Raw genomic sequence first — 27,280 nt, 5'->3', positions numbered from 1 at the left:
GCAAATTACTGCGGATGCTGGAATCTGAAACCAAAAGAGAACATGCTGGAAAATCTCAGCAGGTCTGGCAGCATCTGTAAGGAGAGAAAAGAGTTGACGTTTCGAGTCTAACTGACCCTTTGTCAAGCTTTGACAAAGGGTTAGTTAGACTCAACGTTAGCTCTTTTCTCTCCTTACAGATGCTGCCAGTTACATGGCTGGTCCAGTTTAGTTTCTGCTCAATGGTAACCCTCGGGATGTTGACAGTGGGTGATGTGTTTTGTGATGATAATGTCATTGAATATCAAGAGGCAATGGTTAGATCCTATCTGGTTTGGAGATGGCCATTCGTGCCACACAGTGTCAGACAATGTTGCTTGCCACTTGTAATCCCAAATCTGGATATTGTCTAGTGTTGCTTCATTTGGATCTTGACCGCTTCAGCATCAAAGACATCACTGAATGGTGCTGAACATTGTGCAATCATCAGCGAACATCCCATTACCACTCCGACTTAATGATGGAATGATCATCTCATATAACGCTGATGTTAAGTCAAGTAAATGCCTGAGATATACATATGCAGCAAAAAGTCTGGAGTTTGTAAGAACTTGCATCTGTAGAGCAGTTCTCCCAACCTCAGAATGTCTCAGTACACTTTGCAACCAATGTCAATCTTTTTTTTTAAACAGTTGTTGCTGCTGCAAAGTATGAGAATGAGCTTTGCACAATAAGTTTCCACAAAAAAAGTGTGATAAATGACCAGATAATGTGTTTTACTGATATTGTTTGTATAGACTCTCTCAAACCTCTTTATAATTTTAAACACATTCATCCCACCCTCCCTCAATTTTCTAAAGTGGAGGGTTTGTAATATTGCAACCAATCCTCACAATTCGGAGATGCCGGTGTTGGATTGGGGTGTACAAAATTAAAAATCACACACCACCAGGTTATAGTCCAACAGGTTTAATTGGAAGCACACTAGCTTTTGGAGCGACGCTCGCCTGATGAAGGAGCGTCACTCCGAAAGCTAGTGTGCTTCCAATTAAACCTGTTGGACTATAACCTGATGTTGTGTAATCCTCACAATGTAATCCTTTCAGCTCTGATATGATGCTATTATTGTATTCATCTTACACATTTATTTAACTTGAAGACATCTCTGGCACAAAGTTGCACTGTTTGTCAGTTAACCAACCACTTCAAGGAAATAGCTTGCATTTCTCTAGCACCGTTTGCAAACTAAGGTTTTCACAAAGTGCTTACTGGCCAATGTAATACCTTTGAAAGCTTGATATTGTAATGTAGAAAACACAACTAACAATTTATACACCGGAACCGCCCACAAACAGCAGTGTGGTCATTCCAAACAATCTGCCCTTTGTTTTTGGTGATGGTGATTGAGAGACAAATATTTCTACCTTCACTGTTTCTCAGACAGGTCAGCTGCCCTTCCTTACTGCACTGGCCAACTCTGCCTAGAATTTGTGCTCAAGTCATGGAATCGTAGTGTCTGGATTGGGACTTCGGACTGCAGAGGGGAGTGGGCTCAGTGCTGCCAAACTAACCCATGAAAAGCTCTTCAGAAAATGTAGAGGAGCTTTTCTGACTGAAACTGATCTTTCTTATTCTTTAATCTTGTGGAACGTTGCTTCACTGAGTTGACTAAGAATTCCGATTGAGGATGGGAAGGGGAGGGAGGTTAACTGGGAGAGAACGTGAAACAGCACAGTTATTGTACAAGGGACAAAGGATGGGGTGTGGGGGAAGAGGAATTTGTCTTGAATAGAACAAGGCAGGAATCTGCCGGTGGGTTGCTTACAATGTCGACGCAAAAGTGTTTGAAACAGAACAAACTTTGTGTAAGAAGGAGGCCACCCCTGCTATTCCCTCCTCTCCCCTCCCCTCAGTCAACTGCAGGCTGTTTCGAAAGCCTTATTCAGCCTGGCTCCCTTTGTAACTGAGACTGGCTCGAAACTGCAAACAGTGTGTTTGGTTCCCCAACACCAGGCTGTAATGGTGCACTTTGTAGTATTTCTGCAGGACTTCACAAAGTACTTTACCAAAGATGGAGTAACATACTGCTTGCTGTTTGATAGGAGGAAACTGGGAAGTCAATTTGTGCAGTCCCTGAGATAAGGCAGGCAGTTTGCTATTAATGATATTGGTTGGGGATAAATATCACCAGGGGGAAGGACCCCATTCTTTACACGCAGGGTTGTCTGACCATCCACCTGAGAGGGCCTCAGTTTACCCTCTCACCTCTGGCAGTATAGTGCTCCCTCAGCGCTGCGTGCAAGGGCTAATCAGACATCTTTGCTGTGCAAGGGGTACATCTCTGACAGTGCTGCTTACTGTGAAAAGACTCTTCCCTGGGAAGCCCTTACTTTGGCACAGAAAGTAGTACGTGGGTAACGCCGGTGTTTTAAGATGAATTAAGGTAATCGAGCTGACCTGGCACATAGCATTCTCACAGGACCCCATTGCAGTATGCTCACTGCTCTTCTCCCTCGCACAGAGTCCTCTGGAGCCCCTGATAATCCACTTAATATGGATGGTGCTTAATCTCCACAGGCACCGAGTAAATAAGATTGTTGTTGATGTGCTGTTACTAATCCTAATGGAAGAGCTTTGATACAGCCTGCAGTTGTAGTAACTAATGTTAATGACTGCAGCCAACAGTCTCACATCCAACACTAAATTCACAAGTTTCTACAATCTGTTACTGCTATCTCCTTTCCATTCTTTGAGTGGGTAGTGTTCCTTCTGTGTTTAAGAAAAAAAAGACGTGCGTTTAAATGGTACTTTTCAAAACATCAGGATGTCTCAAAGATCCTCAGAATCATTGTTGTGTTTTTAGAGGATTTCTAAAATAGGGAATGTCGCAAACAGTCTGCACATAGCAAGTTGGCCGTTACATCAGGATACCATCTCTACTCTCCTTCAAGGAGCAGTGTAGGAATTTACCTCGCCCCAATTAGGGCAGATGGAGCCTCCATTTAATGTCTTTCAGGTGGGACTTCCAACAGTGTGGCCCTCCATCAGCACGCATTGCAGAGGCCAGCCTGAATTTTTGTGCTTTAAGTCCCATCTGCTTCTGACTCGGAGGTATTAATAGCTTTTTTTTAAATGTGTAATTCTTTCATGGGGTATGGCCAAGGGTGATCAGGCCAGCATTTGGCCCCAACCATCTTCAGCTGCTTCATCAAATACTTCTCCGTTGTAAGGTCAGAAACGGGGGTGTTCGCCAATGATTGCATAATGTTCATTACCATTCATGGCTACTCAAATACTGAAGCAGTCCATGTCCAAATGCAGCAAGACCTGGAGGATATCCAGGCTTGGGCTGACAAGTGGCAAGTAACATTCATGCCACACAAATACTAGGCTATGACCATCTCCAGTAAGACCAAATCTAACCATCGACCCATGACATTCAGTGATTTAACTGTCACTGAATCCCCCACTATCAATATCCTGGCAGTTACCAATAACCAGAAACTGAACTGGACTCACCGCATAAATATTGTGAGTATAAGAGCAGTTCAGAGGCTAGGAGTCCTGCAATGAGTAACTCCCCTGCCTGACTCGCCAAAGCCAGTCCACCAACTATGAGGCCCAACTGAGGAGTGTGCTGGATGCAGCACAATACTCAAGACCATCCAGGAAAATCAGTCTGCTTGATATCACATCATCTACCAGCATCCACTCCCTCTACCACCACAGCTCAGTAGCAGTGTGTACTAACTACAATGTGCACTGTAGAAATTCACCAAAAATCTTTGGACAGCACCTTCCAGACCCACAACCACTCCTGTCTAGAAGGACAAGAGCATCAGATATATGGGAACCATACATCCAGGGTGGATATGGGAACCAACTTCGAATTCCCCTCTGAGCCACCCATCACCCTGACCTGGAAATATATTTCTTCAGTGCCACTGGGTCAAAATCCTGGAGTTCCCTCCCTAAGGGCATTGAGGGTCTACCCTACAGCAGATAGACTGCAGCGGTTCAGAAGGCAGCTTCTCCAGGGCAGCTAGGGATGTGTGAGTAATAAATACTGACCTAGCCAGTGATGCACACAACCTGTGAATGTTTTTTTTAAAAATTGCCCTCGAGCTGTGTGATTTGCTCACCATCGTTTGAAGGCAGTCCAGAGTCACCCCATGTTGCTGTGGATCTGGGTCACATGTTTGCCTGACTGGGTAGCAATGGTACATTTCCTTCTCGAAAGATCATTGTGGATTTTACAACAATTGTTGATAGCTTAATTGTCACCGTCACTGAGACCGGCTTTCAATTTGGCACGGTTGCTCAGGGATTAACACTGCTGCCTCAGGGATCAGGGTTCGATTCTACCCTCGGGTGACTGTGTGGATTTCCTCCGGGTGCTCCGGATTCCTCCCACAATCCAAAGATGTGCAGGTCAGGTGGGTTAGCCATGGGAAATGCAGGGCAACGGGGATTTAGGGGGGGAGGGCGGAAGGAGCTTGGTAGGTGAGATAGGTGGGTTGGGGTGGACTCGATGGGCTGAATGACCTGCTTCCATACTGTAGGGTTTCTGTGAATTCCAGAATTTGTGAATCAGTTCAGTTTAGCTGCTGTAAAGTTATCTATCCCCGAGTCAGAGTTTTGAAAAGGAGGGAGAATCAGTTACAATTTATTTTTGACAAAGGATGACAACATTCTATACCCAACCTTGCCATCAGAGCACTCCGTTTGAGAGCTGCATTGGGTCTCATTGCTCCCGTGGTGTGCAGAAACCCACTTGTAGTCAATGAAAACTCTCCCCTGATAGAGGTGAATGTGGTGGGTTTTTTTTAAACTTTCTAATCAACCTGTTCCAAGATGTAATTGCACACCTCTATGTGGAGCTGGTGTGATTTGTATCTGGGCCTCCAAGCCCTAGAGACACTACCACTGTACCACAAGATCCTGTGTGTGTGGAATCAGGTGAGAACTAGATGCGCTTAACAGCCCAGTGCTGCTGCTGCATGAAGATTGACCACAAGGATGTGGTACAAGAGGGCAGCCTGTGCCCGAAGAACTCGGGCCTAGTGCTTTCAGGACTGGATTCGTGTAGAACATTCCTGTAACTTTGTGATCTATGTCCAACTGACTGTTCAGTCGTGTGGGAAGAGGAGTTTTTCTGACAGCAGGATATGCAAACTGCCCAAAACAGGGTCATCCTGCTCCATTTGCCAAGGCTGGCATTGGAAATAGTATCAGAAGGGCCAGCAGGAGGCAGTGTTCTGCTGAGGGGCACCATGAGTAGTTGAGTGAGCAGTGGAAAACATTGCAGAGATAATTTTCGCCATGATTGAGTAGCAGTTGTGTGAGAGGCCAGATGTGATGAAGCCGTCAGCTGGCTTCTGGTTTATCGAACCACTCCCCATCTCCGACTGATCTCGTCCTTTATGCCCTGACCCCTCAGTGTTTTGGAGCTGTTACTAAAAGCTTTCAAACTGTTTTCCTGCCTCTAAGCATCTGCAGAGTCAGCGAATTTCTCCTGTACCATCCTGTTGACCTGAATTAATCTGATCTACAAACTGTTTTTTGTCATGACTGATATTTCATCGATGAGCTCCCCACAGCCAGAACCTTACAGATTTTAGATTATTATAAAAGATGCACAACCCTCTCTGACTTAACAGTAAAATGGCAGAGTAGGCTTAGGGGGCTAAGTGGCCTACTGCTCCTAATTTGTATTCACCTAAAGGAACACAGTCGACTTTAAATTGTTAAAGAAACATTGGCTGCTGAATAGATTGGCAGTTGTCTCAAAAACTTGTTCTGGATTTTGCCTCTGTCCCTGAGGGATGCAGATCTGAGCTGGGTGGGTGGATGGATAAAGATAAGGATTGAGGGGCTGAATGGCCTTCTCCTCATTCCTTTCAGAGATACAGCTATATTGCTTGTATATATCAGAAACAAAAAAAAAATGACAAGTCACCAAAGAGCACTGAAGGGGATGGCAGTGGCTTTGTGGTGTTATCACTGGAACGTTAATCCACAGACCCAGGCTCTGTGGACCTGCCATGGCAGATAGTGGTTTTTGAATTCAATAACTATCTAGAATTAAGAGTCTAACGACAGTCGCAAGTTTGTTGTCGACTGTTGGAAATTCCCATCTCGTTTACTAATGTTGAGGGAAGGATACTGCCATCCTTACCTGGTCTTGCCTACATGTGACACCAGAACCACAGGCAATGTGGTTGACTCTTAATTGCTTTCTGTAGGTCTCCCTCGGGGTCAGGATTTTGGCATTGCAAATTCTGAAGCAGCAATAACATGCCCCGGAACCTGAACTATGAGACCCCTATAAATCTTCCTTTTTATTCCCCGCCTCATTGCTCAGTGTAACTTGACAAGCAGATCCTTGAGGTTTGATTTCAGGATCAAAAGAAGCCTGTGGAAGGGGAGGCTTTTATTTAACTTCGAAAGAAGTGGTCCTACAGTCTAAGTAATTCCCTCTGTACTGAGCCAATCTTCACTTCTAACAAACACCAGCACCCCCCCCCACCCCCACCTCCCCCAAAGTGTTACACAAAGTCTCTTTAAAATGGGGTCACACTGGGAACACACTTGGGTAGGATTATCACACAGAGATACATCGAGTTATCACAGAATTGCTACAGAGCAGGAGGATGCTGCCCAGGCCAGGAGGTTCCATTCCCTCCTGAGTTAAGAAGGAATGTCTTCACCGAAAGAGTTGTGAATCTGTGGGATTCCCTGCCCAGTGAAGCAGTTGAGGCTTCCTCGTTTCTAAAGCAAAGACGGATAGATATTTGAACAGTAAAGGATTTAAGGTTCATGATGAGCGGGTAGGTGAATGGAGCTGAGTCCACAAAGATCTCATTGAATGGTGGCGCAGGCTTGACCGGCCCGATGACCTGTGCCTGCTCATATTTCTTATGTTCTTATGTGCCAATCTCCTGCCTTTCCCCATATTCCTACACACCATTTCTATCCAAATAATCTTCCAATGAATGTCTCAGTTGAATCTGCCTCCACCACATTTCCAGGCATTCCACACTCCAACTGCTCGCTGACTGAAAACACTTTTCTCCCACACCACGCTTCCTTCATTTGCATGTTACTTATGCCCTCTTGTTCTTTTATGAGTGGGAAAAGCTTCTCTGGATCTACTCTACCCAGCCTGCTCATGATCTGGAAAAACCTCTATAAGATCTCTTCTCGGATTTCTCTCCAAGGAGAATAGTCCTAAAGTCTTCAATCTAACCTCATACTGAACTTTCTTATACCTGGAACTAGTCTGTAAGACACTTTTGCAGTCACTCATTGGACCCAATGCATTAACTATGTTTTGGTCGCCACTGATGCTGTCAGAGCTGCTGAGATTCTCCAGCGCTTTTCTTGTGTTTGTTTTAGACTTCCAGAATTCTCAGTTCTTTATTCTTTTTTTCTTGTGTTCGTCAAATCCTCTGATATTGTACACTTAATGTTCTTGACCCTTGAAATTGTACTTTGCCGGTGCACCTCTCTCTCTCTGTCTCTCTCTCTCTCTGTCTCTCTCTCTCTGTCTGTCTCTCTCTCTCTCTCTCTCTCTCTCTCTCTCTCAACCCACCCCCCCTTGTCTATCTCACCCCTCCCTATATGGTTGGCTGTTGTTCTTTAATTATGAAACTCTTCTTTGTTAGTTGTGTTTTTAAAAGAAAGCATTGAGACTGTGATAGTGATGGCAGAGTGGGTGAGATGGTTAGAGACAGGAGGTCAGGTATCACGAAGTCCAGGAAAATGTCCGACCAGAGGTGGCAACCTCCACAGAATCTAGACTTTCTTCCACAAAGTCGAACTCCTGCCTTTTATTGTGACTGGAAGTTTAGATCAGAGATTAGGTGTCAGGCTTTGTTCCACTCTCTCTGATCTTTATTCAGTTGACTGCAGGGCTCCATGGTGTATCTGTAGGGCCTGGTTGTAGTCACGGAGCCCAGTTTTTCTGGTAACCTGCTTCCCAGCCTGAACTTGTGTCTTTACTGAAGTATGGCCTTCAGCATGATAGGCCTTTCCCCATGAGTATGGCATTAGAGGCACAAAGATTTGAATCGAGCCTTAAGCAATTCCAATTTTTAATTATTGTCAGATTTGGCCAGTGTTTCCTGTTGGTTCAGGATTCGGTCTGAAATCACTACAAGAAATGGCTGCAGGTATTTTCCAGAGAAAAAGTTACTTTTTAAAAAAAAAGCCGACAGCTCAGTCATTGAGAAATGACTATTGCAGCACAATCGACTTAGAAACTGTGAAATGAGCTATTATGAATTCACTGGCTCAGCAACGAGGTATGACCTTTCAAGACCATGTTGCCTTAGCAACCGTATAGGCCTCTGTATAGAATGGCACCAGACTGGGTTGCTGAGGATTGACAAAGACTGCTTTTTCACAATGACAATTGATCAACCAGCTAGTGGTGCTCCTGACTGATTAGTGAGGGAGTGTTGAATTGCTATAACTTAATCTTTTACTGATCCACCAATATTGAGGGCAGTCTGTCCCGACTCAATGCGGGGAAGCCTCGTGCGCAGAGAATTCTGTGCTGAGGTGAAGTTTAGGTGTGGCGCTGGTTAGTTACCTTGCCATGCACCTCGAAAGTTGCTGAGATTTTCCCGTTGCCTTTAAGTTGTGATCCAACAAACCAGAGGGATGCCACACTGTCGTGCTGAGTGGTGCAAGTCACACAGACGCAGGGTAATGCCCTGAGCTGCTCCACGTGTGCAGTATAATTGTAAAATGTGCTTGTGAAGATTTCTTCTGCTGTGTTTCTCCTGTAAAATCATGCACCTCCAAAGTTTTTACTGTAGTAAGCATGCCTGAAAATGGTTACAATGTCACTGCAACAGCACCTTGCATTTATATAACACCTTCAGCATAACAAAAACAATGCAAGGCAATCCATATGGCATCAAAATTGGACAGTGACACACTCGAGAAGATGCTGTGGTGATCAAAAGCTCAGTTAGAATGGCCAGTTTTAAGCAAGTGTTTTAAAGGAAGAAGCATTTTTAGAAGGGTTTGCCAGAATCTCCAGCCTTCGGTAGTTGAAGTCACAGACCCCGATGCTGGAGCAGTGGAAACTCGATCTATTACAACAAGTGGACAGCTTGGGAGGGGAGCCGAGATCTCACAGAACTGAAATAAAAGCAGAAAGTGCTTGAGAAAACATGGCAGCACCTGTGCAGAAAGATTCAGTTCGGGTTTTGAGTCCAGTACCACTCTTCCTCTGAGGATTTGAGGAGATTGTAATGTTGGAAAAGGTGGTAGGGTTGAGACTGAGGAGGGGTTGGAAAGCAAAGATGAGAATTTTTGAATTGAATGTTGAACACCCCTGATGTTATACATGCTGTTTTTTTATTATAATGGGAGGACAGTTGGCTCAGTGTGATATGTGGATACAGCCGTGTTTCAAGTCCTTTTCTGGCTGAGGTAGACTTGGCTCTTAAGCTCTTCACCTGCCCCATGCTTTGGGAGTGCTGATTGTCAAACTGTAAAATCAATTGTCTCTCTCGATTACCTGTATAGAGATACCTCTATATTATCATGTAGAAATATGTAACGTACATATATACATAAGAGGGAGGTAGTCCTCGTGCCTAAGTACCTCTTACAAAGCGAGTCAATCACAGAAAACCCTTTTGTCAAAGTGAAGCCATATAAGTTTGCAGATGACACTAAACTTGTTTTTTTTCATTGGAGCAGAGGAGATTGAGGGCGGATGTGATTGAGGTGTATAAAATTATGGGGGACATCAGACAGGGTAGAAACCTTTCCCCGTGATGGAGGAATCAGTGATTGAGGTATAGATTTAGAGGAGGGTCAGGGTGGATGTGAGGAAAAGCGTTTCTCGCCCAGAAGGAAGTGGGAACGTGCCCGTGCGGGTGATAGAGGCTGAAACTCTCTTAACATTGAAAAGATATTTAAATGTGGCCGTGTGATACCAAGGTATACAGGGTTATGTGCCAAGTGCTGGAAAATAGGACTAGAATAATTAGGTGGCTGTTTCTGGCTGCTGTAGACTCGATGGATTGTGTCTGTAGTCCACAATAGCTCTGCGACCTGTACTTATGGTCTCCAAATCACATTTATTTGGGTTTTACGTTTTGGAAAAGTAATGTTTTTGACCCTTTTTATGAAGCTGGAAAAGTATAACTGCAGGAAAGATCCATCATGGGTCAGTGATGGGTGAATGGGACTTAATGTCATAAGCTGGCCGTGAGGGGACTGGAATAGTTGAATTGTGAGGTGAACAGAAGCTGGTGAAGGCTTCAGCAGCAGAAGAAGAGCTGAGACACTTTGTAAACAGCTTAGTTCTTTCTTGGCAGGACTGTTTCATCCGAGTGGCAGAATCTAGTATGGCACGGGCAATTATACCATTGTGGCTCCCTATGTGCCGACAGGGAATAGTGCTGCTGGATGCACTTATTAACTACTTTGATTTAAACCTGTACAGCAGGAAAGACCCAGGTTGAACCAGCCCCAGGGCTGAATACATGGCAGCTGAATCGACAGGGCCAATGCCACTGTAAGGTGTGATGGTAAATGCTTATGCTTACAGCTCAACCATACTGTCTTCAAATTACTTGAAGCTTGCAGAATACTTGTAACAGTCAGGACTTTGATTGACATAGCACCTTTCACAACTTTAATGCTTTCCAATGCACCCATTCAGATATAGCCAGTGAAATGTCCTCAATGTTGTGGCTTAGGAAATGTGACAGTCCATGAAGCAGTGATTCCCACTAAACCCTGCTGTAATAATAGCCTGTTACACCCTGCTGTATTATCAAAGTTAGTACAGAATTATGTATTGACCAGGCACCAGAAACCTGCCTGTACCTGGACGTTCATTTGAATAGTGCCATGGCAGCATTAATATTCCCTGGCCAAGAGGGAGGCTAGCACTGAGATATGATGCACTGGACAAAGTTAAAAATCACACAACACCAGGTTATAGTTCAACAGGTTTAATTGGAAGCACACTAGCTTTCGGAGCGACGCTCCTTCATCAGGTAGTTGTGGAGAATAAGATTGTAAGACACAGAATTTATAGCAAATTCTGTTTTGCTGCAAATCTTGCTATAAATTCTGTGTCTTTCAATCTTATTCTCCACAACCACATGATGAAGGAGCAGCGCTCCGAAAGCTAGTGCTTCCAATTAAACCTGTTGGACTATAACCTGGTGTTGTGTGACTTTAACTTTATCCACCCCAGTCCCACAATGGCGTCTCCCAATCACGATGTGGTGTGTATGACCGGTTATCTGTGTCAGAGCCACAATGTCTGTGGGGCCCAGGTGCAAGTCAGAAGTGGCAGAGCTGCAGATGTTCCCCACCAATGGGCAGACAGAGTTGGGGTTGGGGGATGGGAGATGTTGAGGATAGGGGAATCTTGGGGATGGGGTGTGTCGGGAGTTGGTGGTTGGACAAATGGATGATCGAGGTTGGGGGATGAGGGAGTCGAGGATGGGCTGAGTCGGGAGTCGGGGATGGGGGAATGGGGAAATGGGAATTGGGGATGGGGAATAGTTGGTATTTGGGGGTTGGGGGAGTTGGAGTGCAGGGAGTTGGGATTGGGAGATGTGGGGGCAGTTAAGGTTGAGGTGGTGGTCTTTGCCTTTTGAGTCTGTATGATTAAGAATACACCGTGACCTAAATATTTCAACAAATTCACTGCCATGGAATCACAATGCTGACTTCAATAATGGCGCTGTGGGTGTATCTGCCCAGCACCACCTTGCCCACAGTAATTAGGGATGGGCATCCAACACTGAGCTCACCAGAAACCCCCCCCCCCCCCCTGCAGCCCAGGGAAAGCAGAGCACCCTTAAGAACTAATATCTTAATATCAGGAAAGGAGCAAGGGGTGAGCAGGAAATTGGATTGCGTTTTATAGTTCAGACTTGGGGTTTCTGGTTGATCATTTTGATTAGCTCCAAGGCAGTCTGTTCATTTCAAAAGGAACTGGAGAATTGGGTCCGTGCTTCAGGAGCGAGTGAGCAGCGCTGTAGGTGTCAGTGATTTAAGCTGCTCTTTGTTTGTAGACAGTTCACTGTTCTGTGTAATATTGTCCCGTAGTTAATGAAAATAAAGGTAATGATTAACTGGGTGGAATTAGTGCACACTGCACTGATCTTACATTCAACACAAAGAAGCCAGCTAAATCACTAGTTTCTAGACCAGTGGGCTGTCACTTAGCTCCTCCGTCACACAAAAGGAATTCCTTCAGATTTGGCAACTGTATCACATCCTGAGGTCTCCCCCTCACCCCCACTTGGTTCACAGCTTTGCTTCTGTACAGAGGGGTTGGCAAGGTTGGCATACTCAGGCAGGCAAGTGCCCAGTCTTCCTCACCCGGGAGTCAGGCCGTCATCCTGCCCTGGCTCCTCACCCCTCGGCAATGGTGTTACCAACTCTCCAAGAAAGTCCCACAGTCCCCAGGGCATAAAGGTTTCTCTTCCTGGATACTGTGGCAAGTGAAACTGCAGGGAAGATACAATTCCAAGGCCATTGAACAGCACCTTCTCATTCTCAGGAATTTCCAGAACACTTTTCAGTCATTGAGGGATGTCTGACGTGTCAATAAGGGCAGCCAATGTTGTACAGCACAATCTCACACAAACAGTGATATGATGATCAGATATTACCTGTTATAGATTTTTTTTTCTCATTCAGAAAAAACTACTCCACATCTCTGGAGCAGGTGGGACTTGAATGCAGGCCTCCTGGCTCAGAGATAGTGGCACTACCACTGTGTTGCTTATTTGCCTGTTTTACAGTGTTGATTTAGGGATAAATATTGATCTCGACATCGGGGAAAACCCTTTTGTCACCCTCAAAAACAATTCGAGCAATCTTTGGTGTGTCCATCTGAGAGGGCAGACAATCTCATTTTGATATCTAATCTGCAAGGGTTTTAGGTACAAGGTGCCAACAGGCTTTGCATTTAATTCTCAAGATCAGCAAGAATGAAAACGTTGCTCAGGAATATGTTTAAAGATACGTCAATTTGAACAAAGATATGTGCTTGTTTCTCAGAGGCAGTGGGCAGATCTGCTGTAGGGACCAGCAAGGTGCAGGTTTGATCTTTGCCCTGTAGGGTGTTAGCCCAGCATTGGTTCAGCAGCAATAACTTTGTGAGTTTATAGCACAGAAAGGCTCAGATGGTCTCTGCTGCTGTTTATAATCCACGCAAGCACCCTCCCACTATTTGATATGATTTATTATTGTCACATGTGCCTGGGTAACAGTGAAACGTTTTGTGTGCAGTACAGGCAGACCATACCATACAAAGTGCATTACAGTAATAGACCAGTGCGAAGAATGCAATGTTACGGCTGCAGAAAAGGTGCACAGAGAGTGAGATCAATATTGCATTTAAAATTTGAGAGCACCATTCAGAAGTCTGACAGCAAGGAAGAAGCTGCTCTTGAATCTGCTGGTATGTGTGTGTAAGCTTCTTTCTCTAACCTTGTCAGTATTCCTTTCTCCATTGAACCTGTCTAGATTTCCCTGTAATGTATCTACTCTGGAGCAGAACATAGGAGCAGGAGTAGGCTATTCAGCCCCTCGAGCCTGATGTACCTTTTAATACAATCCTCTACTTCAGTGGACCTTTCCCATGCTGTTCCCTAGACATTAGAGTCTAGAAATTAATTGATTAACATTCTCTCTAAGCTACATACCTGTTCTAATGTTCCATGGCCATGCCGATTGCAACATTGACTTCAGTTACAGCAATTGTTGCCACTCATGGACCTCGCAGACCTGTACAGCCAGTGAGAACATTAGAGGGAGTGCTGTTGATCAGTGTCTCAAGCAGTTTCAAAGACTGAACATCCCCTGCTCTTTGGGAATTCACCTCAACTACTTCGGTGAGGAAGCAGGTTCCAAATCCTCCCCACTGTCTGGCTAACAACATTTCTTATTTGTTATTTGTTCTATTCCTGACTCATCTTTAAATGATGTTCCCTATTAGTGCATTCCTCTTGGAAGTGGAGATGCCATCTCTGCTTCTAGATGATTGAAACGCTCCCTAATTTTAATCACCTTCCCCTGTCTGAATCCCAAAAAGCTCCAATTTGCTCAGCCTCTCCTCATAGTCACCTCTTAAGCCTGGAATTGTGGTGTCAATCTATTGTGCTACTTCACCCTGAGATACAGAACATTCCAGAACTATGTACAGTTCTATACACGATGTCCAGTGTGTGAGATTAACAATACTTCCTTATTTTGAAATGTATTCCTCCTTAAACCCCTTCAGTGAAAGGCGTCACACCAAGCTATGGTTTATTTTGAGCTTGTTGGCAGTAGGGAACGAGGGGCTGGGGGTACAGGTGGGCTATTACAGTGAGCTGCTATTACAGGAGGGCTTTTCTAAGAAAAACGAAAAACCGTGTGGTGACAACACGAGGGTGGGGTGTGAATACAGTCTTTGTTATTTTGCTGTTTGTGTTCTTCCTGGTTCAGTTTGGAACCTGAAAATGCCAAGTAAAAATATTTGTCACACGTACCTAGGTACAATGAAAAGTTTTGTGTGCAGTGTGGTAACATTGTCACATGATTTAGAGAGCTCACCTATGGATGCTGTGCTAGACTTTTCACAGTTAGTGTCCACTCGGTCTCCCTCTGTTTAATGCAGATACTGAACCCATTCTCACTCAAACAGATTGACAGATAGTCACTCTCTCTGTTAGCATGTCTCACTTTCTCTTCTGGAAATACACTCTTTCACCATCTCTCTAATGGAGTCCGTCTCTCTGTCCCTCTGTGTCTCGCTCTCGCTCTCCTTCTCCCCCCAACCCCATGAAGTCTGTCACTGGCTCTCTAATGGAGTCAGTGTCTCACAAACTCCCATAACACCTGTCTCACTTTCTCTCTGTCCTTCCCCTCTAACAGAATTACTGTTTGATTCTTTCTAATGGAGATATTGTGTGTGAGTCTCTTTCTCGAACAGTTTGAAAGTGTTACTGTGTCTCGCTCTGAGTTATTGTGTCTCACTGTGTCTGAGTTAGTGTTGCCCCAGTGTGATTCATGTTCTCCTTTCTCCTGTTACAGAGCTGCTGGGCTCCACAAAGCGGTTGAACGTTAATTACCAGGATTCCGATGGGTGAGTACCACATCCTCCTGTTTACATTAACCCTGCCATCTCTCGGGGCCATAAATCAGTCTGTGGTGCGGGTTTGGAAAATGCCTCAGGCAACACTTTCAATCTCGTTAAGCAGCCCATGCTGGTTATCTGAAGAGGGCATCAACTCTGTTTGGGGAAAGCCTGACAGAGCGTTTTCCTGGGATTTGTTTACATGTAACAAGGCGATGAGACCTGACCTGTTGATTCCATGTTTGTGAACATTGAACACACGGTGAGAATTGGAGTGTGACCTATGTTACCCAATCCCTGAGGGATGTGATCAGCTTGGACTTTGAAACCGACATAACTTGCAGACTTCAGTTTACAGCACACAAAGGATCCAAAATAGATAAACAAGATTAGATTCCCTACAGTGTGGAAACAGGCCATTTGGCCCAACCAGTCCACACCGAACCTCCGAAGAGTAACCCACTCAGAACCATTCCCCTGCATTTACCCCTGACTAACGCTATGGGGCAATTTAGCACAACCAATTCACCTGAACTGCACATGTTTGGAGTGTGGGAGGAAACCGGAGCACCCGGAGGAAACCCACGCAGTCACGGGGAGAATGTGCAAACTCCACACAGACAGTCTCCTGAGGCGGGAATTGAACCTGGCTCCCTGGAGCTGTGAGAAAACACTGAGCCACTGTGCCGCCCCTCAGTGGCCATTCAGCCCTTTGAGTCTGTTGTACCATTCAGTTGATTCTGGCTGATCTGTACGTTGACTGCAATTGCTCGTCAAAATACTCTGTCTTAGAGGTTCCAGCTGAACCTCCCCATGTCTCTTTGGGCTAATGGAGATAGGCTTAGGGTTTGGTTACCACTACATTCAGTGGAGGTAATTGCCGCGCGGGTGGGCGGCACGGTGGCACAGTGGTTAGCACTGCTGCCTCACAGCGCCAGAGACCCGGGGTCAATTCCCGCCTCAGGCGATTGACTGTGTGGAGTTTGCACGTTCTCCCCGTGTCTGCGTGGGTTTCCTCTGGGTGCTCCGGTTTCCTCCCACAGTCCAAAGATGTGCGGGTCAGGTGAATTGGCCACGCTAAATTGCCCGTAGAGTTAGGTAAGGGGTAAATGTAGGGGTATGGGTGGGTTGCGCTTCGGCGGGCCGGTGTGGACTTGTTGGGCCGAAGGGCCTGTTTCCACACTGTAATGTAATCTAATCTAATCTAATCTAAATTGCCCATAGTGTTAGGGGCAGGGGTAAATGTAGGGGAATGGGTCTGGGTGGGTTGCAAGTCGGTGTGGACTTGTTGGGCCGAAGGGCCTGTTTCCACGCTGTAAGTAATCTAATCTAATCTAATACAATCAATTATATTAGATTAGATCAGATCCAGGACACAGATGACCAGTTAATGAAGTTAAACTGCTGGACGTGACTCTGCAAACTGAAAACAGAGTTGTTGGGCACTAACTGGTGGTCTGTTACTTGCCTGAAAGGAGGGCATGTTTGTGAGAGAGGCGGGTTCCTGTGAAGGGTTGGCACGTGGAGCCTGAATCTGTAATTTCCCTGCTTGACTGACCTAGTGTACTCCTGCAGCATTTTTAGCTGCCTTCTTCTGCTTTAGTAGTCAAGGAGCTCGATAAAGTAACCAATTGATGAATCTGCCTTCTCTAGAGTTCCGTCTTGTTTTAATTCCGAGTGTGGATGTGATTTTGTTGAGGAGAATAGCTCTTTGCTTTATGGGTATTGCCTGACCCCCTGATGAAGGGCTTTCGCCCGAAACAACGATTTTCCTGCTCGGATGCTGCCTGACCTGCTGTACTTTTCCAGCACCACTCTAACCCAGCTCCCTCAGAGCCAGCTCTCAGAATGAACAGAACCTCTGACTCTTTGTCAATATCTGTCAGCCAGGGCTCCCTGATTGGACCAAATTAGCAGCTCCAGCCAGAGAACGTACATTATATGAGGTCCACCTGGTTGGCCTTGTTCCAATCACTACAGACTCCTCATTCAATTCCTGCCCATCGTTTCATTCCAAAAGCATTGGAAGGTTCCAAATTAGACTTTGATTTTGTATTTGATTCCTCTAAGCTGCTGTACTCTCTGGAGCTGTGACCCTGGCCTTTCAGTGGTCCTTGCAAGTACATCTTGTTTTGATTTGATTTGCTTTATTGTTGTCTCATGTACCTACGTGCAGTGAAAAGCTTTGTTTTGTGAGCCGAACAGGCGGATTGTAGCAAACAGGGACATTCAGATCATAGGGTGCTTATACAGAGTGAGGAATACAAGGTTATGTCTGCACAGATAGAACAAGATTACGCAAGAGGGAGCTGCTACAGTGAGGGTGAGTCCAGGACATGGTGCTAATGTCAGTGGACAATCATCCAAAGCCCAGGCTAGTGCTATGGGAGTATGGGTTGAAACCCACCATAGCAACACTGTGAATTTAAATTCAGTTAATTGGATGGACTATAAAATCTGGTCATCTACAATGGTGGCTGTGGCAACTATCATCATTTGTTCAATACATGTCATGTTCACTAATGCCCTTTAAGGAGGAAACTGCCATCCTTATCTGATCTGCCCTGTGTGTGACTCCAGACCCACAGCAATGCAGCTGACTCTTAACTGCGCAATTAGGGATGGGTGATAAATCCTGGCCTAGCCAGCAATGCCTGCATCCCGTGACTGATTGCAGAAGGACATTGCTTCGGATGTTCTTACGAGCAGGGGTTTTGTCATTATTACATTGGCAAGGCATTTGGAGAAACAGCTGGGGCAAGGCAGCTTGTGTAGTAAAACTAAGAGCCGTTAATATAAGAGGCGCCAGTAAATTCAATTGGGAATTCAGGAGAAACCGCTGCGCTTAGGGACTGCTGAGAGTGTGAAGGAACTGTGGAGGTGAGTGAGCAGTGCAGATGTGTTTAAAAGGAAACTGGAACCAGAAAAGTGTATGGGAAGAAGTGCTGATCAGGGAGATGACATGGAGGTTTTTGGTTAATTCGATTGTGGAATGTGGGCAGCATTGGCAAGGCCAGCTCTGAGAGTCATAGCATTGTACAGCACGGAAACAGACCCTTCGGTCCAACTTGTCCATCCTGACCAGATATCTGAAATTAATCTACTCCCATTTGTCAGCATTTGGCCAACATACCTCTAAACCCTTCCAATTCATGTACCCATCCAGATGCCTTTTAAATGTTGTAATTGTACCAGCCTCCACCAATTCCTCTGGCAGCTCATTCCATACACTGACCACCCTCTGCGTGAAAAAGTTGTCCTTTCGGTCCTTTTTATATCTTTCCCTTCACCTTAGACCAGCGCCCACTTGATTTTGACTCCCCAACCCTGGGGAAAAACTTTGGCTATTGATCCTATTCATGTCTCCCATGATTTTATAAACCTCGAGATAAGGTCACCCCTCAGCCTCCGATGCTCCAGGGAAAATAGCCCCAGTCTGTTCAGCCTCTCCCTATAGTTCAAACCCTCCAACCTTGGTAACATCCTTGAAAATCTTTACTGAACTCTTTCAAGTTTCACAACATCCTTCTTATAGCAGGGCGACCAGAATTGAATGCAGTATTTCAAAAGTGGCCTAACCAATGTCCTGTACAGCCACAATATGATCTCCCAACTTCTTTACTCACTGACTAATAAAGGCAAGCATACCAAACACCACCTCCTCTACCCTGTCTACCTACAACTACATTTTCAAGGAACTGTAAACCCCAACGTCTTGTTTGGCAAAACTCCTCAGGACCTTACCATTAAGTGCATAAGTCTTGCCCTGATTTGCCTTTCCAAAAAATGCAGCTCACATTTATCTAAAATACTTGTTACCATCCTAAATTGCCATTGGACTGAGTGGCTTGCTAGGCTGGTTCAGAGGGCAGTTATTAGCCAACCACATCACTGTGGGTCTGGAGTCGCATGTAGGCCAGACCAGGTAAGGATGACCCATTTCCGTCCCTAAGGGACATTAGTGAATCGGATGGGATTTTATAACCATTGGTCTTGCTAATGGTGACCATGAAACTAGCTTTCAAAATCAGATGTACCAATTAATGAATTCTACATTCCATCAGTTATTGAGATTACCAGTTGGTGAGATTTAACCCCATGCCCTCAGGTCATTAAAATAAAAGCAAAATCCTGCAGATGGTGGGAATCTGAAATAAAAAAAACACAAGGTACTGGAGAAACCAGTGGCTGCTTCTGTGGAGCGGGAAACAGAGTCCAATATGATTTGTTTTCAGAATGTCACTGTGGCACCATTCAGTCCAGCCATTGACATGATCTTGCATGCATGGCCAGGCTAAAAACAAAATTAAAGAGCTCCAGACTGCAGTTATCGAGTGCACTTTGCAAAGAAGTTGAACCTGTAGAGAGGAACTGCTAACCGCTCATTAACCTTGTTTGGAAATGGGAATGACCCAGAGAGCAAGAGAGCCTGCCCTGAAGGCTTGCTGGCTGCTTTCCCTCAGCAGCTGGGACAGGGTCTGGGCTGCAGCTGCAGTTCCCATGTTTCACTGCAGATGTGGGAATACGCTGTAAGCAGCCAGGACAGCTGCTGAACAAACCAGTCAATGTGCTGACCTCTGTCTGCAGGACTCCGACTGCAGCAGAGACCAGACGGACTGGTGGTTCTGATTAATCTCTCTGCTATGGGGCCCCGGTTAGCTGAATCAGTGCTGGGAGACAGCAGGGCAGGAGATTAGATTAGATTTCCCTACAATGTGGAAACAGGCCTTTCGGCCCAGCAAGTCCACACCAACCCTCTGAAGAGTAACTCACCCAGACCCATTTCCCTCTGACTAATGCACCTAACACAATGGGCAATTCACCTGACCTGCACATCTTTGGACTGTGGGAGGAAACCCATGCAGACACAGGGAGAACGTGCAAACTCCACACAGACAGTTGCCTGCAGCTGGAATCGAACCTGGGTCTCTGGCGTTGTGAGGAAGCAGTGCTAACCACTGAGCCACCGTGGAAAGAACATTTGTGGCTGTCTGTCATTGATTGTCAGTCAAGAGAACAGAGGAGTAGCGGAAGATTCTGAGCTCCTTTGGGAGGTGGGGCTGCGGAGATTAGGAAAAGAGGGACTTTGCATGGATATAAGTCATTCTCGCAGAGGTAAGTAAACTATTATGTCCCGTGAACCTGCTTGGCCAATCAAAATAATCTGGGTCAATCTGATTCAATTCCATTTCCTCATCTACTTCCCATATTCCTTTATTTGCCGCAGTAAATGGGGCATTGGCAACCCTTTAGGAGAGAAAATTCCAAAGGATTCACAACCCTACTCCTCCTGCTTTTCCGAAATAAACATTCTCTTATCCTGAGACTGTATCCTGTGTTTTAGATTCCCCATTGACAAGAACAATCTCTGTGTCTAACCTCTCACTGCAGCTGATGGGATTGTATCGACTCATGAGATTTGGGCGAGGCCGCCATTTATGTCCATTCTTAATTGCCCAGAGGGGAGTTAAGAATCAGCCACATTGCCTTGGGTCTGGAGTTACATGTAGATCGGGTAAAGGTGGCAAGGTTATTCCTGACAATCGACAACAGTTTCATAGTCAACCCTAAACTCTTGATTCCAGATGTTTCATTTGTGCCCAAATGATGGGATTTGAGCCCAGGTCCCAGAACGTTACCTGGGTCTTGAATTATGGTCCAGCGATAATACCATGAGGTTATCACCTGCCTGTATGAGTGTAGCCTGAGAGTGTTAGGCCTTCACTTGCAGAATTGTTTCCTGACACGTACCAGCCTGACCAGCTGGAATTGAGCTTCTCTTCCTCTCCAACACATAAAGGAATAGGGTAAGAATATTTCTTTTAATTTTACATTTATAGAGCAGCGTTAGCCCCTGAGAGTACTTAAAAAGAAATTGAAAAACATTATGTAGAATTTCTCACAATCGCCAGACACCTCAAAGTACTTTCCAGTCAATGAAATAATTTTGATGGGTAGTCACTGTTTAAAATGTGGGAAACATTGCAATCAATTTGCTCACAGCAAGCTCCAACAAATGGTGTGATAATGATGAGATAATTTTTAAAAATGTTGTTGATCGAGGGATAAATATTGGCCATAATTCCCGGCATAACTTCCCTGCTGTTTTTCAAAATGGTGTCATGGTCGTCTTTAAAATCCACCTGAGCAGAAAGTTGGAGCTATGGTTTCATGAATCGTCTGACAATGCAGCAGTCCCTTGGTGCTACAGTGGTTAGCACTGCTGCCTCATAGCACCAGGGAGCCAGGTTCAATTCCAGCCTCGGGCAACTGTCTCTGTGGAGTTTGCACATTCTCCCCGTGTCTGTGTGGGTTTCCTCCGGATACTTCCGTTTCCTCCCACAATCCAAAGATGTGCTGGTCAGGTGAATTGGCCATGCTAAGTTGCCCACATTGTTAGGTGTGTTAGTCAGGGGCAAATATATGGTAGGGGAATGGGTCTGGGTGGGTTACTCTTCGGAGGGGCGGTGTGGAATTGTTGGGCCAAAGGGCCTATTTCCACACTGTAGAAAATCTAATCTAATCTACACTCAACCCCACAAAAAGTCTCAGCCTTATGGTATGAGGGCGGGTGCACTTCCAACTGAACCACGACTGATTCAGTAATAAATTGCTTCTTAACATGTAGCCACCATTGCAAGTAGGGGGTGTGTACCACCACATTTGTGCACAACAAGATCCCACAAACATTAGTGTGTGATGACTGGATTATCTATCTCGGTGGTGTCATTCAAGGCATTTCACACACATTGGGAACAACCCCTTGCTCATAGAGTCATACAGCATAGAAACAGATCCTTTGGTCCAATCAGTCCATACCGAACGTAATCCCAAACTACACTAGTCCCATCTGCCAGCTCTTGGCCTATATCCCTCTAGAACTTGCCTACTCATGTATCTATCCAAATGTCTTTTAAATGTTGTAACTGTGCCCACATCCACCACTTTCTCAGGAAGTTCAATCCATACGTGAACCAAACTCTTTGTAAAAAATATGCCCCCCTGCCGTCTTTTTTAAATCTCTCTCACCTTAAAAAGGTGTCCCCTTGTCTTGATTTTCCCCATCCTAGGGAAAAGACATTGAGCCATGGGATCTTGTATGTATATCAAACTCTTTGTAAAAAATATGCCCCCCTGCCGTCTTTTTTAAATCTCTCTCCTCTCTCACCTTAAAAAGGTGTCCCCTTGTCTTGATTTTCCCCATCCTAGGGAAAAGACATTGAGCCATGGGATCTTGTATGTATATTTCTGACTCATGTACCTTTGCACCAAAGTGTAATTAATTTGCTGTGAAGGTCTTTGGGCCGTCTTTGTTTATTGCGGTGCTGCCTTAAAGTTTCTTCTTGCCTTTGGTTTACCCTGAGCCTGATCGACAGCTTGTCCTCGTGGGAGACAGCAGTTTGCTGATGGTGATTCAGGGAGATGAGGCAGTGCTGTCTGTCTGTGAACTGCTGCCTGAAGTGAATGAGTCAGATTTGAAAATATTTCACGAAAGCACACCGTCCGCAATTCAATTGACAGGGTTTAAGCCGAGCCGCGAGTCTGTTCCTGCTCACTGTGTCGAGGTGGATGAATAACAAACCCGTAAGAAGTCTTCTGTCATGAGTTAGGAATCCCAGCGATCTGATGTTTAAAGGGGTGTTTGTACTCTCCTTGTACACCATTGGGCAGTGGTGCAATGTCACTGTGTTCCAGCAGGGAAAGGCAGTCAGTCCAATTGTACAGTGACCACACCATTAATTTAAAATTGAAATCATAAATTGCTCTTTTTCTGTTGCTTGAGCCCAGGCTCGACCTCGACTTGTTAAACTGCTGGAAGGAGAGAATTGGGTGTCCACAGTTTATCAATGATTACACCCCTGGGCCAATATGGAGGACTGCCCTCTACAGCAGATACCCCTGGCTTGACCAGTTAATTCCCAGCATTCTCCTACTGTCTTCCAGCTGTGGCTGCACTGTCCTCTTAGCCTCACCAGGTTATATGAGTTCAGGCCCTGCTGCTGGGCACAGAAACTTGAATGCACCATCCAGCCTGACCCTCCAATGCAGGACTGAGAAACATAGTCTTTTGTGTGATGCATTAAACTGAATTCTTATCCACCTCCTTAGGTGAACACAGATGATTAGATTAGATTAGATTACTTTAGATCACTTTACAGTGTGGAAACAGGCCCTTCGGCCCAACAAGTCCACACTGACCCGCCGAAGCGCAACCCACCCAGACCCATTCCCCTACATTTACCCCTGCACCTAACACTACGGGCAATTTAGCACGGCCAATTCACCTGACCTGCACATTTTTGGACTGTGGGAGGAAACCGGAGCACCCGGAGGAAACCCACGCAGACACGGGGAGAATGTGCAAACTCCAGACAGTCAGTCGCCTGAGGCGGGAATTGAACTCGGGTCTCTGGCACTGTGAGGCAGCAGTGCTAACCACTGTGCCACCGTGCCGCCCACAGGACACAGGATTTATCGCAGGCGAGAAAGGGAATTTCTGTCTTGTATCCCAGCCACTATTTATTTTTTATCAACATTTGTAAAGCGGATTGTTAGGCCAATTAAGTTCGTTTTTTTTGTGGGATTGCACTGTGCACATATGGGCTGCCACGTTTCTCTGATTAAAGCAGCAACTGCATTTCAAAACAACACGGCATTGAGTGTTAAGCGCTGATGAATATAAACAGGAAAGGTCTGCATTTGTACACCACTTTTATACAACCACTGATCTCACAGCACATTGCGGCCAATGAAACACTTGCTGAAAGACAGGGACAGTGCAATGGAGGAAATCCAACAGGCAATCCGCACACAATGCAAATGTGATAAAGACCAGATAATGTCATGTTGATTGAGGGATAAATATTGACTAGGATGCCAGGAATAGCTTGTCTGCTCTGATTGGAAATGTTGCCATGGGAATGTTTACATCCATCTGAGCAGGTAGATGGGAGCCTCATTTAATATCTCACTCGAACAGTATCTCTGACAATGCACCTTCCTACTGGCACTGTACTGGAGGGTCAGTCTTGATTGAGCATGCAGTCAGCTGAGCCCTGGCTGAGGCATGACAATGCAGGCCGACAGGTCAGCGCAGGTCTGAGGAGATGTTGTCTTTTGAATAAACTAAACTGAATCCTCATCAAAATTCTTATGTGGACACAGGCGATGACATGGGAAATATTGAAGGAAAGAGTGAAATAGCAATGCAAGTCTTTAGTCTTCATTCGGACCAGTCTGGTTGCTTGTTGTAACTAACAGTATAGATTGGACTTCACAAATGGGCAAGTTTATATTTTAGGTAAAGTTTAAGTAGTAATATTTGGACTCCTTGGGCATTGTCTGTCTACTGCAGGCAACTCTGCTGACCCCTTAATGCGGATGTGTCAAAATGAGAAAGGACGGAGCCGATTAGGGAGATACTGACTGAGGGCCTTTAATAATTGGAGAGTGAGGCAGAAATGTTTTTACTCAACAGGAGCACTTTGAACAGAAACAGTGGAGAAGGCTGAATCTGTAATAGCTTTTAAAAGGAAGAATTTGAATAATAAAAGTGTCATGGGTAAGGGAAGTTGGGAAGAGGGACTGGGATGGTACGATGGGCAAGTAGAGACATAGGCCGAATGGCCTGCATCTGCTGCTATTCCTTATCACGGCTGTTCTGCCATTCGACAAAAGCATGGCTGTTCTTTCTCAATGCCATTTTTGCACATTGTTCCCATATTGAATATCTAGAAATCCATCAATCTCTTACCTGAATGTAATCCATGTGTCACTCTGAGACTGTGTCCCCTGGTTCTGGACTGCACAGACTGGGACGGATCCTGTCACAACTCTGTAAGAATCTTTCATGTTTTAGTGAGATCACCTCTCATTCTTCTTAACTCAAGAGAGTACAGACGCCGTCTCCCAATTTCTCCTCACAGGACAAACCCACTATCCCAGCAATCAGCCCTGTGAACCTTTGTTGAACTCACTCAATGGCAAACTCAGGAAACTAAAACAGTGTCACTATATGTGAGGTGTGATCTCACCAAGGTTCTATACAACTGCAGTTGGGCATTGTTACTGCTCTCCTTCAATCCTCTTGTGATGAAGGCCAATGTGCCATTTTCCTTCCTAATTGCTTGCTGCACCTTTTATGTTAATTCTCAGTGATACATGATCCAAGTTACCCAGCTCCCTTTGGACATCAACACTTTCCAATCTCTCACTGTTGCAGGAATGCATTTCTGATTTCCCTACCGAGTTAAACTTCACATCTGTCCCCGCTAGCTTTCTGCTCTCCCCTCCTGGTGATGCAGAACTCCAACTTTCTAGGATCTGTTGAGCAATGGCTTGTTTACAGATTTGTAGTCGGGCATTTTTTTTAGGCTGCTGTTTTTCTGATGTCTATCAGAGCTTAGATATCAGCTAAAGCAAGTGAGGTAGGATGTAGTCAGGTTGCAGCTTGTAGAGTGGAATTTGAAGTAGTTTACATTGAGACAGCACAAGCTGAGACAGCAGTATAATGGTGTTCCTTTTCTCCAGTCACTATCCTAGCGTGCGGTTCGGAGGTGCCTGGGGGCTGTGTTTTTTAAACAGTGTGGTGAGATTTTCCTTCAGACAATTGTCAGTGTGGTGCACAGGAGAGGGGGAGGATGGTGTGATATTTTCAAGCAAGCATGAGAGACCTAAACAAACAGTATTTAGCTAACTAAGCTCTTATCTGCTGTGAAGCAGATCCTATTGAGGTGAACCCTCAAGGTGTTGGAAGTGAGTGTGTTCACCTCAGTGGCTATGGTTCTTCAGATCCTGGGCAAAAAGCAAGGGGTAAACTAGCCAGTCTTTCCTCTGCTAATTACTGTCAGGAAGTACAGTGTTAGATCTACATGTTATTTTTACAGGCAGCAGAATAGAATATGTCATATTTGCTGTTCCCATCATTACCTCATGAAGTCCCTGCACTGCATGCTGTATTTTGGGACAATTTAAACATGGGCTCTCTGCTTTCAAAGCAATCTCTGCACCAGTCAAACTAATTCAAGCCCAGAGCTTTGTAAGTTACTGCAGCTGCCTAAAACTTGCCAAATTATTTTCCAGTGTCACCCCATTTTAACACTTCCAAAATTAATGCATCCCCAGATATCGTCAAGAACAGAACTGCAGTAAGCTGCATTGGAATATTCAGTATATAATTATGAACTTACATCAAGGTAAAAGTATAAAATTCTTGTTTTCAAAAGTATTTTGTAAAACTGTTATTATTTTATGTACTCACCAGTCTATTGAATTTCCTGAGCTGTTCCAGTCAGGAATTCAGCTTGATGAAGAAGCAGTTTGGGAAGAGAGTTTGGGGTCTTCTGGTAGCTGATGTTGGAGCCCAAATCATCTGCTAGGACCAAGGTAGTGGAATTGGCACAGACAATGGATGAATTGAATTGAATTGAATTTATTGTCATGTGTCACAGTGAAAAGCTTTGTCTTGCGAGCAATACCGGCAGATCACAGAGTTAAGTAGCATAGCTAAGTAAATAATAGGTAAACAGCGGCAAAAACAAAAACACAGGTACAGGCAAATGTTAAGAGTTTGTGAGTCCCTTCAGTATTCTAACAACAGGAGGGTAGAAACTGTTTTGAAACCGGCTGGTGCGTGTGTTCAGGCTTCTGTACTTTCTCCCTGGGGCCTGTGGTACTCTCTCAAAATCTTTTGGAATTTAACTTTGTAAGGATGGTGTGTAAATACAGGCACTTTAAACTCATTGACTGACAGCACAGTGACAAGTAATGCCTGGGCTTTTAATTCTATTAGTCAACCTGATAGTCTAGTGCAGTCTTATCATGGAGTTTTGCATGGGGAAGTGTCATCTTTCAGATCCGACACTAAACCCAGGCCCTGTCTGCTCTGAAGGGGTGAACAGAACACTTCCTATGGCACTAGCTCAGAGAACAGGGATGTTCTCCCCATTGTCTTTGAGCCATATCTATCTTTCACATTATCCCAGTGATCTTTGAGACTTTGGTACAGATTGGTTGCCGTGCCTTTTTGAGTTATGACATGGGCAGTTCCTCAGGAACTATTTGATTATCTCGAAAACATTATGGGGCATCCTGCGTTAATGAAAGATGCAACTTGTTTCTGTGATTTGCTCTTTGTCTTTCTTTCTCTTTTGCTTCCTGTCACTGTTTCTCTCTTTTCTTTTG

At 45.0% G+C, this 27,280-nt stretch overlaps 1 protein-coding gene across 2 annotated transcripts in view; it reads left to right on the top strand.

The window, feature by feature from the left end:
• Positions 1-27,280, top strand: part of LOC122562005 (caskin-2-like) — a 278,200-nt gene that overhangs the window by 133,861 nt on the left and 117,059 nt on the right. For both annotated transcript variants that reach the window (XM_043714379.1, XM_043714381.1), the window contains one exon: positions 15,055-15,106. In XM_043714379.1, coding sequence (XP_043570314.1) covers positions 15,055-15,106 — 52 coding nt within the window. The remainder of the gene's footprint in view (positions 1-15,054; positions 15,107-27,280) is intronic.

This window comes from Chiloscyllium plagiosum, chromosome 24 (genome assembly GCF_004010195.1).
Source record: "Chiloscyllium plagiosum isolate BGI_BamShark_2017 chromosome 24, ASM401019v2, whole genome shotgun sequence".
NCBI lineage: Eukaryota > Metazoa > Chordata > Chondrichthyes > Orectolobiformes > Hemiscylliidae > Chiloscyllium > Chiloscyllium plagiosum.
This window is presented reverse-complemented; position numbering and strand designations above follow the sequence as displayed.